Source organism: Phodopus roborovskii, unplaced genomic scaffold (assembly GCF_943737965.1).
Source record: "Phodopus roborovskii unplaced genomic scaffold, PHOROB, whole genome shotgun sequence".
Lineage (NCBI taxonomy): Eukaryota > Metazoa > Chordata > Mammalia > Rodentia > Cricetidae > Phodopus > Phodopus roborovskii.
In genome coordinates, this window is record NW_026126563.1 from 12,712,608 (window position 1) to 12,727,723 (window position 15,116).

General features: G+C 40.3%; 1 protein-coding gene across 1 annotated transcript in view; it reads right to left on the bottom strand.

Moving 5' to 3' along the window:
* Mib1 (MIB E3 ubiquitin protein ligase 1) overlaps positions 1–15,116 on the bottom strand; it is a 100,301-nt gene that overhangs the window by 19,489 nt on the left and 65,696 nt on the right. The window contains exons 13-15 of the mRNA XM_051202128.1: positions 6,077–6,209; positions 4,439–4,525; positions 2,947–3,108 (exon numbers count right to left, since the gene is read on the bottom strand). Coding sequence (XP_051058085.1) covers positions 2,947–3,108; positions 4,439–4,525; positions 6,077–6,209 — 382 coding nt within the window. The remainder of the gene's footprint in view (positions 1–2,946; positions 3,109–4,438; positions 4,526–6,076; positions 6,210–15,116) is intronic.

The following is a 15,116-nucleotide window of genomic DNA, read 5'->3' on the forward strand; positions in this document are numbered from 1 at the left end:
CTGAAATCAAGTGGAAAGAGTCACGATTTTCCCTTAAGGAAATATGCCATCAATTATCACTACCAATACGTGTGTGTGTGTGTGTGTGTGTGTGTGTGTGTGTGTGTGTGTGACACTTAGGACTCATCTCTCTATTTCCCTTGATTTTCCCACATTTGAGAACTGACTCTGCAGTGTTCAGGTGGAGCCAAAGTGGTTGAACCCAGTTGGACACCTGCCTCCTACATGACTGATTCAGAGACAGACATAGAACCAAAGTCAGGTCAATTAAGGCTGAGAAGCTCAAGTGCAGTGTCTGGTTATGAAGAAGCTGTAGTGAGAAAGTCCTTCTGTGGCACTGACCACGCCCATTGGGGGTGGAGCGATGGGCGGAAGTGACCTGTGGAAGGAAGTCGGAGGGAGAGCCAGGAAAAGCGCTCTTGCTGGCGTGACTCGGACAGGAGAGGATAGGGTTGAATTTCCTGGTGTTCATCTGTCTAGGTTGTAAGTTCTTTCTCCCTGAATAAACATCTATTTTGCCTATTTGTTTATCCTGATCCTTATTTAACCGCGATAAGAAGCCACTTTTGCTTCTACTCAATGATATGCTGGAGCTGCTATGAACTAACTTTACAGTGTTTCTGAATCAAGGCAAAACTTAATGAGACAAATTAGCATCTGATTGTGTCATCTGAGCTATGGATCCAAATATATCTGAAATTGCAATAATAACTATCAAGATCCACTAAGCATCCATAATGAGCCATGTACGTTTCAAGTACTTTCATGACCTTATACAACAACCTATGGAGAGAAGTACGTTCCTCTCAATTCTAAAGTGATGAAAAAGAAAAAGAAGGCACAAAGGAGTTAAAAATACACACCCACAGCCATGCAAGACAAAAATTCACCAACAGTCTGGCCTCAGATTTATTTATACTCTTTAAGATTTTAATAAAATCCATTTGAAAGTGTAAAGGCTTAAAATAGCCAAACAATTTTTAAAAATGTGAGGACTTCCATTGACTGATTTCAACATGAGCAAATTCCAAATCACAAAGCCACAAGGTATTTGAGCACAGATAAGGACATGAAGCAAAAGAACAAGATGAAGTATGTTAAAAAAAAAAAAAAGAGAGAGAGAGAGAGAGAGAGAGACTTCCACATGAATAGCTAACTGATCTTGAATAAAGGCAGCAGACACTCAAGTAGAAAAAGACACTACTCAACAAATGGTTCAGGGACAGCCGGACACCCATCAATGACAAATGTATATGCCATATCCTCAGTGAACTTAAAACACAACAGCTCATCTTTTATAAGTTTCTATAACATAAAGCAAGAAAAAGTCTGAGTGACCTTCATTTTGCTAAAGATCTCTTAGGACACATAAAACATATATAATAATCAACATTGAGATATTCTGTTCTGGGCCTGAGATGGCTCAACAGTTAAGAGCACTTGCTCTTCCAGAAGACTTGGTCCAATTCCCTGCACACACATGAAAGTTCACAACTATCTATAACGCTAGTTCCTGGGCTTCGGACACCTTCATACAGACATACATGCAAGCAAAAGACCCAAATGCACATTTAAAAAAGAATAAATAAATCATCAAAAAAAGAAAAAGGACAATTTGTTCTTCTAAGAACACTGTCAAAAATTGGGCATGGTGGCTCGTATCTGTAATCCAAAACACTCAAAAGTGAAGGCAGGAGTATCAAGTTTGAGGGCATCTGGGAAGATAGTGAGCGCTCATCACAAGAAGACACGTGTCAAAAGGAGAAGGAACATGAGTGGGCAGCACAATTCACTTCTCGACATCACAGGGCGCTGATGACAAGGATGACATCACCAGACTGGTTTTAGGCTTGTAGGCCCATCTGAATTTAGAGAAGTATCTTGGGGAAACAGTACATCAAATGGAGTCCCATCTCTTCTACTTTCTAAGAATGAAAAGCAGTTTCTAAAGAAAAAAAGGATCAAATATCCTCTACTGAGAAGGACAGACGGTGCAGACGCAGCAGTCACACACACACAACGAGTGTACATGAACTTGGGACTTTTCTCTGTACTTAGAGGACACAGCATATCTCCAGTACCTGAAAACAATACAGTATGTGATTACACAGGGAAGCTTTTGTTGTTTTCATTTGAGCTAGGGTCTAGCCTAGCCTCTAGCCTAGATTGGCCTGGAACTTACTATATAGCACATGTTGGTCACAAATCCTGCCTCGGCCTTCTAAGTGGGGGATTAAAGCATAGTCTAACATGCCTATTTTTACATACATTAATTCTTGTGAATGCTCTTCACTAAGCTATCATTTCTATTAAAAAAATTTTTGCATAATAAAAATATGTTCACTCCTACACAAAAGCACTGTATTATCAATTACTCTTTATCTTCCTCTGTCACCGACCCCCCCCCCTTAAAAGATGAGGAGGCAGCATCATCATCAGTGGCAACACAAGCCAAAGACAAGGAAAAGTACACACATATCACATACTGGATATGACCTCCTTTTCATATTATATAATTCTTGAAGTAATTAGAAGAAAAAAAGACCTAGGAAATGGGAGAGTGCTTGTACCTCAAAAAATAAAATAAAAACAAACAAACAAAAAAACCAAAGAATTAAAAAATTATAATGAGAAACACTTGAGCAGATAGCTCAAATACATGTGGTGTTGATCAGATGAAAAGCTGGTCAAAATGAACAAGCATTAAGGATTTCAAATTAAAACCATAACAAATACCCACCCCACCCCTATTTGTAATGCTGATGTTATAAAGAACCAAACAACTTTTGATAAGATGCAGAACAAATGCACTTTGTAGTGACCAATAATACTGAAGTTTTATAAACCCAAGACAACTCTGATAAAATGTTTTATCCAACACAGATAGTAAGCAGTAAATATAAGACATGTTTCTAATGGTAGTGAGGGAACACTATCTTTACTCACTGTGTTTTTTGATGGTTCCCAGGCAGCATCTACCTTCCCCACGTCTTGCATGTCTTGTAGCTGCCGAAGCTGAGACAAAGTGTGATGCCTCAAAGCCTCATGCAAAGGAGTATCCCCATCCTTATCCTGAATGTCTAGCTTGGCACCTGCACGGACCAAAAGCTGAGAGAAAGATGCCTCATTTGGATTGTGTCCACACCTATATGAAACTAAGCAAATCTACAGTCACAGTACATACTCTAGACCCCTATTTGAAATTTCAAGTAACAATAAATGTAAACACTGTTTGCTAAAACCAAACCACTTGGGAAAATGAATTGCTGACTATTTCATTATGTGATCTGTGCAGTAAATTGTAAGTTCACTTTAGATTTTCCTTATGGTGTTTTACCAATATTCCTAATCCTTTCTGCAAATACCATCAAAGAGCTCTAAGCCACAGCATCCACAGAAATTAATCTTACTGTACAGTCTTGTCTTGGCAAATCATATTTTGTCTTTATTTGTTCTAAAAAAATTATATAAAATATCATCCTAGGGCTTATTTTTCAAACTTGGAATGTATGAAAACAACCTGGAAAGCTTGCTAAACCAGGAATTTACCTACCTCTGGTGGGTAATTTTCACTGTCAATTGGACTGGATTTCGAACCACCCAGGAGGCACACCTCTGGGGCAGGTGTGTCTTTGAGGACGTTTCTAGAGAGATTTAACTGAGGACAGACCCACACTGAATGTGGGTGGTCCTGTGCAATGCTCTGGGGTACCAGACTGAATAAAAAACGGAAAAGGAGAAAGTGAGCTGAGTGTCAGCATTCAACTCTCTCTTCTTCCTGACTGAGGACAACTGCCTCAGGCTCTTTCCGCCATGACCTCCCTCCCCATTAGAACAGACTGGACCATTTCAGACTGGGAGCCAAAATAAACCCTTCTTCAAGTTGTTTTTTGTCCAGTAGTTTGTCACAGCAAAGAGAAAACCATCTAATAAAGGACCCCTCCCAGGTTCTAGTTCTCCTGGCCTGCGGCAGAATACAAGAATGAACTTAATGGTCACAATTCCATGTGGCACTGTGGCAGCTGTTTCAGTCTCCAATAAGAGTCACTGCTCCATAAGAATACTTAAACCAATACTTTTTTCATTTCAGGTATTTTGTTTGAAATCATCAGATTAGCAAATTAAAAATATATAGTTCAATTTTCAAGCTTCAGCAAGTTCCCAGACAAAGCTTTTAATTTTACTATCAACTACACACATTAAGAGGGATGTAATTATTCAAATTATTAGTTTAAATTTTTCTCACTTAACATAAGAATTCGGAAATCTGAGAACAATATGAAGTCTTTGAATTAGATATTAATGCCTTATCCTAAAGTTCCTAGAACTATGTTACTTGGAGAAGTAACACTGTAACATTTCAACTTTCACAAAACTCTAAACCTGAGTAAGGTTAAAAAGGTACTATAAGTCAAAATTACAAGAATAAATACTTTACCCTAACAATCTGGGTGTGCTGCCGTTCAACAGCAAGGTGTAGGGCCGTTTGCTGGTTCACATTCTGGATATCCAGGTTTGCATTTCCCTAACAATGAACAAATTTAAAATGGTTACACTGAGCAAACTATTCACAAGGCATAGATAGATAGATAGATAGATAGATAGATAGATAGATAGATAGATAGATAGCACTGCTGGCCACTGCTTCCTCCTTGGAAGCTGCTCTGACACTGTTGTCACGTGGATACTGAAAACTAACCAGACAGCAAACCTACAGGTAGACCGGGTAATATAAGAGCGAGTACTTCCTTTACAAGTAACTATCTCAAGCCAGCTCATGGACAAAGCACACTGTGGAGCTGAGCACTACTCTCTTTCAATATCCACTGTAAGTGCCCCTGGAAAGCCAGCAACTGTGTCTCCATATAGGAGTCAGAGTTACTTTAATCACCTGATAGCTCACTTCCTTCTGTTCATAATGAAGCCCCTCTGCATTGAGTGAAAAGGTGATCTGAGTAGTGGTAACAAGTCAGCAAAGGTGCTAAGCAGGCTCAGAGGACAGCCCACAAGCAATGGACTCTGAAAGCAACTGGCAGCTACACACAAGGGAAAGAAAGGCCTAAGGGCAAAAGAACTGATTTCAAAACCAAGGCACTGTTGGCTTAAGTTCTGCCACTCACAAACCACTTTTGTACACATTTCATCATTTAGCCTTTCCTTCAGTTCCATGATGATGTCACAGTATAACCCATTTTATAGAGCTTATGTAAAGATTAAGAAATATAGCATGAAAATATGATTAGCACAATGCCTGGAACAACAAATCAATATCAAACTTTCAGAAGACACATCCTAAACTCTTAGGTCTTTTCAAAAATAATTTATTTAAATTTACTGTATGTGCACTGGTGCAATGGTGGCAGATCTCCTGGAACTGGAGTTGCAGACAGTTATGAGGCGCCATGCGGGTGTTAACCGCTGAGCTATCTCTCCAGTTCCCTACACTGTTAGGTCTTAAAACCAGTCTAATCACAATTCTGACTGCTACCTGCGCTTTTGCTTGGGCTACTGGCCAGAGCTGAAACTCTAACATGTTACCTTATGTGGAGAACAGCCTTTTTTTTTTTTTTTTGCTTGTTTTTATTGTATTTATGTAAGTTTCTCTGTCATCTTGTTATGCCTCCTGAAATGTGAATGCTGGGGAGAGTATAGGTCACTGCTAGACAGAGGCTGGCCAGATGCAGGCAAGTCTGATGTCCTGAGTTTGATCTCCAAGACTCCCACAATGGAAGAACAGATCATTTCCTGAGGACTGTCTTCTGACTCCCTCACACGTTCCATGGTGTAAACACAGATAAACAGGGGCTGGGAGTAGAGAGCCAGGGTTATTAGCCAGGAAGAGTGATACATACTTGCAATTCTAGCACTAAGGAAAGTGAGGCAAGATACTGAGTTTTAGCTAAGCCAGGGTTATTATAGCAAGACTGTTTCATTGAAACAAAACCACCAATGTTAAAAAGCAGAGAATACATTGTTTCAGCTTTCATCATAATGGCGGTTTTACTGCAGCCTATTAAAATCCACTTGGTGAGATGAACTGATGAATTACAACGCTCTAAGTTTGTGCCTTTCCTACCTGATGTACCAACAGTTCAGCCACTTCTACATGGTTATTCAGGGCAGCCAGGTGCAGGGCAGTATAACCATCATCTTTCTTCTCATCCACAATCCATGGCCTTGGTAATTTTGAGAGTAAAACACGCATTGCACTGCAAGGCAAATTCACATTATCTTTCCATTTGCATAATATAAACTTCATTTTCTTTAAAAAAATATTCAAAAGAAATCTTGTTATCAAATGAACATATTCTTTAAAACAAACAAAAAAAGAATATGCCCCTACAGACAAAAACTGCTCTTATAATTCTCAATGTTTAGCTTTTTGGTATTTGAGAGCTAAACGAACAACCCCCATTTGCAGAATAGAGCCAGCGGAGAACATAAATGCTACAGAGTCAACTTTTCCTCACAAAAATATGTTATATGGAAAACTCATGGAGGTATCACCCTCTAAAGTGGCCCTGGGACCTCACAGGGCTCAGAATGCAAATGTCTTTGATGGCAGTTTATGAATCCCATGGAGAAAGTCCAAAGAGTCTAAGAATAGGCTTTGAAGGAACAGGTGAGGCGGTCCCTGGTATAAAAGAGCTTGTGCTGAGCCTGAATGGCCGAGTTCTATTCCTGGGACTCAGATGTAGGACGGACGGAACTCACCTCTATAAGCCGTGCTCCTCCTCCACATGTACATCATGGAATATCCATGCACATGTGAATACACGTATGCATGTGCACACACACAATAAATAAAAATAAATAACTGCTTTTAAAAAGTAATCTTTGGAGGATCTAACAACCTCTAAACTTGAACCAAAGCCAAGTTCGTAAGGTTTATCAGATGTTTGTTTTTAGAGTGCTACTACTTTTGTAGGCAAGGCTTGCCTTGAACTTTAATCTCCCTGCCTCAGCTTTCCAAGTGATGGGATTACAAACATGAGCCACCAGACTCAGCTCCACTCGGATTAATGGAAAGTCACTGGTGACAGACACACTGTGCCACAAAACATTTGGATAGCATGACTATGATATTGTACACTATCTACTGCTCTGCACATCAGAGCACATGAAAAAAAAAAAAACTTTTAAGAGGCTTATAGATTTTATACACGTTTAGAAGATACATAAACCATGAAACACTGTATTAAAAATAAACTATGATGGAGTCTTGGCGATGGCTCAGCAGTGAAGGGCACTTGTTGCTCTTGCAAAGGACTCTGGTTTTTTAGTTCCAGTACCAAGTAAGTCACTCCAATTCACCAGCCTTTTTCTGACCTCCTTAGGTACCAGTTACCAATGTGGCACATAAACATTCATACAGGGAAACACTCATATGCATAAATAAATCTAAAACAACTCTTAATCAAAACTAAAACATTATTATTTAAAAGCTATGTGAGGGGCTCAGTTAAAAAAAACACTTGTTCTGTCCTTGAAGAGGACATGGTTTCCCAACACCTCTGTGGCAGCTCAGAAGATTCTCTCCAGGTTAGAGAATTTAGTGTTCTCTCCTGGCCTCCTCAGGCACCACTGCATACACATGGCTCAAAGACACACATCGAAGCAAACACCCACAATATAAAATAACAATAAATGGATCCAAAAAGGCAATATAAACCAGCAACAGAGCCAAGGTTCAACATCACTGTCAGCTACGTAGTCCAGATTATGTAAGACATCATCTCAAAACAAACAATAGAGAGAGGTGTGACTCACTCTCCTAACAGCACACAAGCCTGCAGTGGAGCTACACATCTGCACTCCCAGCATTCAGGAAAGACAGGCCAGAAGTTCAAGTGCATTCTCACCTACACAGAAAGTTCAAAGGCACCCTGAGCAAAGCTAAAATTCAGTGTTAACATTACTGGTTTAAACAGAATCTGTGCCAGACACTAATGGAATGGGTTTAGTTTTAAATCTTTGACGTCCCTAACCTGAAATGTTCTTATGATTTTGATGGATAAATTAAAAAATCCCAAGGCAAGTTACAAGATAATGGGAGGACTAAGGCAAAAGAAGAAGGCATAAAGACAGTTATCTTCTTGCAGTATAATAGATGTAGTACCACTTGACTATATATATATATATATATCAATATATATATCAATAAACAGCTTTTTTTAAAAAAAATCAACACTAAGACAGTATTTGGAATTCACCATCTTTGCTCTCCTCCCAACAGTGACAGAATAGAAAACTATCAGTGCAATTAAAATTCAAAAGAAATATGGTATTATTGAGACGAGAAGCCTCGTTTTAAATAGCTAGAAATTATGGTACTAGGAAAGTATACTTATTTAAAATTTATTTATTTTGTATGTAAGAGTGTTTACCTGAATGTATGCATATGTACCACGTGCCTACCTGGTACCCACAAGGTCAGAAAGAGGGCTTCAGATCCCCTGGAACCAGACACAGTTGTAAGCCTTCATGTTGCTGCAGGGAGTCAAACCAGGTCCTCTGCAAAAGCAGCCATTGCTCTTAAACATTGAGTCATCTCTCTGGTACCCCTAACAAAGTACTTTAAAAGGAAATCGCAATCTCTGCCTTCCTACAGAAACTGTAATACTGTCACATGAGATGAATATATCACCAATGGTTTAAGTTGTGCATGCAGACAGCAATACAGAAAGATTTTTGGAGGATATCCAGAGAGCTAACTGGGCATTAAGATTAAGCTATCAACATGAAAGTACAGTAAGATAAAAATTCTGTCTCTGTCTAGAAAAGTAGAGTCTTTATTAACTGCAATAATAAATGAAGAGAGGTTTCAAACACATTGACTCTTGTTCCTGGGGCAGTGTCTGCAAGAAATCTCTGCCCTTCAAAAGCAAACTCAGCATTTTTTTTAGAAAGAGGAATAAATGGCTTGTGAGTCAGGCATGGTGGGCCACACTTCTGATGTCATACTCGAGAAACTGAGGCAAGACAACCTCCGACGAGTTCAGGGCCATCCCAGTTGGTGATGATCCTTTGGAGAGAGTCTCACTATGTAGAGAGTGGCCTCTACAGTGTCCTCCTGCTTCATCTTCCCCCAAGCTGAGATTATATGCTATGCCACCATGCCCAACACAAATCTCTCTTTTCCTCTTCCTCCCTACAATACACTCCTCCTATATTCTTAATTTTCATTATTCCTTTTGCCATTTAATCTGCCGTCCTAGTCCAAAACCTAGGAGTTATTCTATAAGGAAAACATTATAATTGCCCTGTTCATTTTCCTGATTAAATCTACAACTACTGTGCCTGGTAACCCAACATTCTTTAGATAAGCAGTTCTCAACCTGTGGGTCAAATAACATTTTCACAGGGGCCACCTAAGACCATCAGAAAACATATTTACATCAGGATTTATAACTATAGCAAAATTACAGTTATGGAGTAGCAATGAAAATAATTTATGGTTGGGGTCGTTCACACCATGATGAACTGTGTTAAAGGTCGCAGCGTTAGGAGGCTGAAAACAACTGGCTTGCATAACAGATCATCCAGATCTTTCCTCTGAACACTTCTACAACATGGTCACCTCAACCTTTATAGCACACAAACATGACCATTTCACAATTTTCACAAATTTAAAATTAACATTTATCTAAAGTAGCAATTCCTAAAGCGGTGGTGGTGCAAGCCTTTAATCCCAGCACTTGGGAGGCAGAGGAAGGCCGATCTCTGTGAGTTTGAGAGAAACCCTGTCTCTAAATACACCCCCCCCAAAAAAAAAATTAAATCTTTTAAAATAAGTCTGAAGCTGGGTATGGTGTGGTGTGCCTTTAATACCAGCCCCTGGGAAGTAGGGACAAAAGGACCCAGAGTTCAAGGGCAGCCTCAATTACACAGTATCAATCAGGCCAGCCTGGGCTATATGAGACCTGACTTTAAAACACGAAGGGGGGAGGGAGGGGAACGAGCGTTCGCCTATTTTAGTATGCTTTTAAGAGAACGTGAAATACTTTTTTTAATTAATTTTTTATATTCCTATCTCAGTCCCCCTCCCTCCTCTCCTCCTACTCCTCCCACTCCCCCCTCCTCCCATCTACTCCTCAGAGAGGGTAAGGCCTCCCCTAGGAGTCTACTGAGTCTGTCCCATCACCTAGTTGAGGCAGGACCAAGGCTCCTCTCCACCCCCACACCCCTGTGTCTAGGCTGACAAGGCGTCTCTCCATACAGAATGGGCTCCACTAAGTCAGCTTGTGCATTAGAGTGACATCCTGGACCCACCGCCAGTGGCCTCATATATTGTCCCAGTCACACCACTGTCACCTGTATTCAGGGAGTCTAGTTCAGTTATGCAGGTTCCCCATCTGTCAGACCTGAGTCAGTGATCTCTCACTAGCTCGGGCCAGCTGACTCTGTGGGTTTCCCATCATGCTCTTGACTCCTTTGTTCATTAATTATCACTCTTCCCACACTTTTACTCGAGGAGCTTGGCCCAATGGTTAGTTGTGAATTTCTGCATCTGCTTCCATCTCATGAAACAATACTTAATGTTTTACTGAAACCAACCATTGCATAATCAGCACACGGTTTACTGGTATTAACTTGTAAAGATATGTACACTCAGGACTGTTTGAAGAGGAGGCAGAAAGGTTGTAAAACCCAGAGGATCAGAGTGTTTGCTATGAAATTGTGTCTCCTAGAAATGTCAGAAGCTACATTCAGAAGTCTCACTAACATTGCGACTAAACACAGACATGCTAATGTAGCTGAAGGAAAGCACCCCTAAGGATCACTGAGGAATGTTGAGAGCAGGAGATAGTCTTCCTCAGGGAAGAACACACCAATTGGTTATCCAATACCAAATGGTCAGCCCTAAATGCTTATGGATACAAGTAACATACATACTAAGCAGGCTATATTTATATATTTAGGAATACACACATAAATGTGCACACACACACACACACACACACACACACACACAAATATAACAAGAGATCATGAATTTGAAGAACACTTGGTGGGCATACATGGAAGGGTTTGGAGGGAGGAAAGGGAAAATATAATCTTAAAAAATAAAACAAATATAAAAAGAAATGTTTGCAGACAGATCAGTCAAAACTTGGACATGATGATATATAAGCATATATAATCATAGTATTTAAAAGACTGATGCAATATGATCATGAATTTAAGACAAACTCAGAGTAAATAAAGAACCTGTCTCTTAAAACCTACATTTTTTTAAAAGTATATGCTAAGTAACTAACAGCTAGTTGACAGTATGTGGATTAATTTACTGCTTGTTCATTCATTTCTGTGGCGCTGGGGACAGCTGCGCCTTACACAAGCTCTGCCACTAAGCTATAATCCTAGCCCTCTAGCTGTCTATTCTTTAAACTATTTCTTTTATTTTTACTTAGTATTCTTTTCTGTCTGCTCTGAATATCACATTATACCTGTCCTATTCCTTGAGCTGTGACAGCTTCTCATTTTTCTTACTTTTGATGAGGCTGAGAAGCCCATGGAACACTAACTAGGCCTCTAATTCTTCACCTGGGAATCTTGTCAATGTTTTCTCATGTCACTGGAATTACGGGCTCCTAGAAGGAAGATTACACAGGCAGTGTCTCCTGTCACTTTTCACCTACTATCCACATAACTTGACACTCTTGATGTTGTCCCCTGACACAGGATGAAGAAGTGTCATAGCTCTCTGTTTTATGTTGTCTCTCCACTCTTTCTACGCTGTCTTCTTGACAAGTCAATGCACACCCCATACTCAAAGGGTGCAAAGCAATGTCCTGTTTGAGAGAAGCATCTACACAGGCTAACGGGCACATTCTACATCAGAGGGAGCTATGTGGATTCATTTTTTTGCTTCTTTTTCTCTCTCATTCTTCACACATACATTTTTAGGAATATCTTTAAAAGGGTTATCTTTATTTTATGTGCATTAGTGTTTTGCCTGCATATATATCTGTTTGATGGTATAGTTGTGAGCTGCCATGTGGGTGATGGAAATTGAACCCAGATCCTTTGGAAGAGCAGCCAGTGTTCTTAACCAAGGAGCAATTTCTCCAACCCCCTTTTCAGAGCGTTTAATTAGAAACTAATCAACCCCCTTCAGAAAAGTAAACAAAACATCCTTGGACCCAGTCTGCAAGGTAAGCTCAAAGAAAATAAAGGAAGGGTCCCCCTGGTCCCTCCCCTCCATGTACTGAGCCCAGATCAGAGTCATTCGCCCTTCTCTCCACAGAGAGGTAATTTAGGGACACACCATAGCACCTGGAGGTGCAGTTGCAGGGTCTTCTCTGCAGTACTCCCAGCTAGGTACAAGGGGAGCCTGTGGCTATGCTGCAAGCAACACAGGCCATGCAGTTACACAAAGACATTAAGGTCACTAAGTCATTCAGTGTCTTTCTTAAAGCAACAGACTGCTACTTGCAGTCCCTAAGACTTGGTAACTCACTCGTTTTCATCTCTCAACCACTTCTTTTCCAACAGATCAAGGACACGGATGTTTTATAAATAAGATCTTACGACTGGTTAAGCAGGCATCTGTAAATAGTGCCAAAGAAGCATTAAGTTCCAGAACAACTAATAGTGGTGCCTAACCTAATCCCTGGCACAGACATTTGCTGAATGACGAACACATGAGTTCCAAGAAGCAGAGGGGACAAGCAGCTGTCTACTGGTATGTAGTACTCAAATGGCACTGGGTCAATTTCTAGGGCCTGCCATGCTATTCCTAATGTCTTTCTTCAGTGAGAGAGGGAACTTTTTCTCAAATAAACCCAGCAGGCAGACTAAGGAAGCCTTGCATGTTAGTATCATCTCATTTTAAAAAGACCTTACAACAGCACCACACTAGATGTTCAATAAATGTTTGCTTAGCTAATTTAGAAGTCTCTCATGGATTAGTACAGAACCCATGACAGGACTTAAGACAAGTTAATCAATCACAAACAGAAGCTTCTGGAGCCATGTCAAACATTGCTATACAACTGTGTACAGTACATTCTTTGCACATGGAAACCACAGAAATCAAAGTTTTGGTGAGTGGGGAGAATGAAGAAACACAGGAATCAACCCTGAGCATCCAAGGAGGGTACTAGCAATACCTGGTCTTTGGTGGCTAGCTGAGCCCTGGAGCAGGGACTCTCTCATTCATTTCAGGGTCTCCACCCAGCACCAGAACATGGTACAGTGTTCATTGCTATCCAACAGCAAAGTAGGCTGACTTAGTACCCTGAAAATCAAATTCTTTTAAAATCTGACGAGTATATCATCTCTTACTATGAATAAATTAACAGCTACAAAAAGTTATCTAAAATTTGCAAGTATCTATAGCACTCCTTTAAAATGCTTTAAAATAGAACCCTCCACCCGCCACCTGCAATTTAACACTGAAGACAAATGAATGTCAAGGACAACTCCCTCTAGAGGCTGTGAAATGATGGTAGTTCTACTTGACTCTCAGCTCAGTTGATACTTGAGAGAACACAACTGAATTAAGAACAAGATGCATGGTTTTGCCTCCCCGTTTTTTTTTTTTTTTTTTTTTCTTCCAGGCTTTTGAGATTTAAATTTTATCTTCATAGATTTTCTAGGTCTGATGGTTGGTTAAAAACAAATGGATTAGTAAGTATTTTTTGTCTTCAGGCACAATATACACAGCAAAGTTATGTCACATCCATGGCCGCTTGAGTCTGTGATGGGCACAGCTAAGTGCTAATCAGAAAACTGGGGTCACAGCTTCTAAGGGAAAGAGAAGCAGCTGCAGACCTAGAGACACACAGAGTCTACTACACACCAAAAGGCTTTCTCTGGACTTGCATGTGTGCTGTTCAAAGCACATACTTATTCAAGGCATCCCTGCCATGTGTTCACTAAGCACTACAAGGTGAGCAAAGCAGACACTGAACCAATAGTTCTAAGTAGCATTTCAAAGGGCTCTCCATGCTATGCTTTTCCTAAGGATCTTACCTCACAATCACTATACAGGTTCTACTTACCACTTCTACTTCCCATTCAAGTACTATTTATTATATTTTAAAAGCCTCTATAGAAATAACTAGCCCTAAATATAACTGTACAAAATCCCTAAAGGCTGACAGCTGTGTAATGCATTACTGAACAAACATGTTTTAACCAACAAAGACAAGTCATTTATGAAGTCTCCTGGCAGCGGGGGTTTTACACCCCAGATCTGCCTGGAGACTGTCTTGCAATTAGCCGAGGTAAGCTTTGTGTCCCCCTTTTCCCTTTTTCTTTGCAGCACTTCTAAGTAAAGCAGCAGCCGCCCGAGGTTTTCCCCATCTCAGCACAAGCTCGGGGAGAATCTGGGAAATGTAAGTGGAAACATGAGACACCGCTTTATTTGGCAGTTCTTTAAAAAAAAAAAAAAAAAAAAAAAAAAAAGGCAGGGCAAATGGCAGTGTTTGGACCACAGGAAGAACAATCAATGGGCAGAAAGCAAGATAGAAGCTTCCTCAGCCCTGAGATCGACAATCGACAGCTGAGAGACTATTTTTTGCTATGGTTGACTAAATATGGTCAGGGAAGAGAGGCACAAGTGAGCCTGTTTGCCTGGGAGTGCATGTTTCAAATGCTTAGCTGCCTATAAAGCTCTAACAGCCTAGGCTGTGGTTACTGAGGGAAGAATCTCAGTTGGCCTCTGTGGTGACTGTGTGAAGTCCTGACCTCATCTGCAGACTTGACCTCTGGATATGACAAGGCAGCTTCACTCCAGATCTACCGTTAACCTGGAAATTCAAACTCCCGCTCCCCCAAAAGAATCTCACAGCAAGAAAGATGCAGAATAGTTCCTGAGGCGTCAGAAGAACCCAGTGTACTCTGGTGGCCACAGGAAACAGGGTGAATGTTTATAGCTACTTGGGGGAGCGAGGTGTGTTTGGGGTTTTGTTTGCAATTTTGTTTTTGTTTCTTGTGTTTAATCTATCTTTAACTTCCTCAGTAATTTTCCCTCTCTTGTGAATTATTTCACCTAATAACAACACAAACTAGGTATATCTCTTGGTCATTGTTAGCATCCATCCCCCAATACTTAACTTTCTCTACCTGTCTATGCAATAATTGATATATTACCTTACAAATCGCAT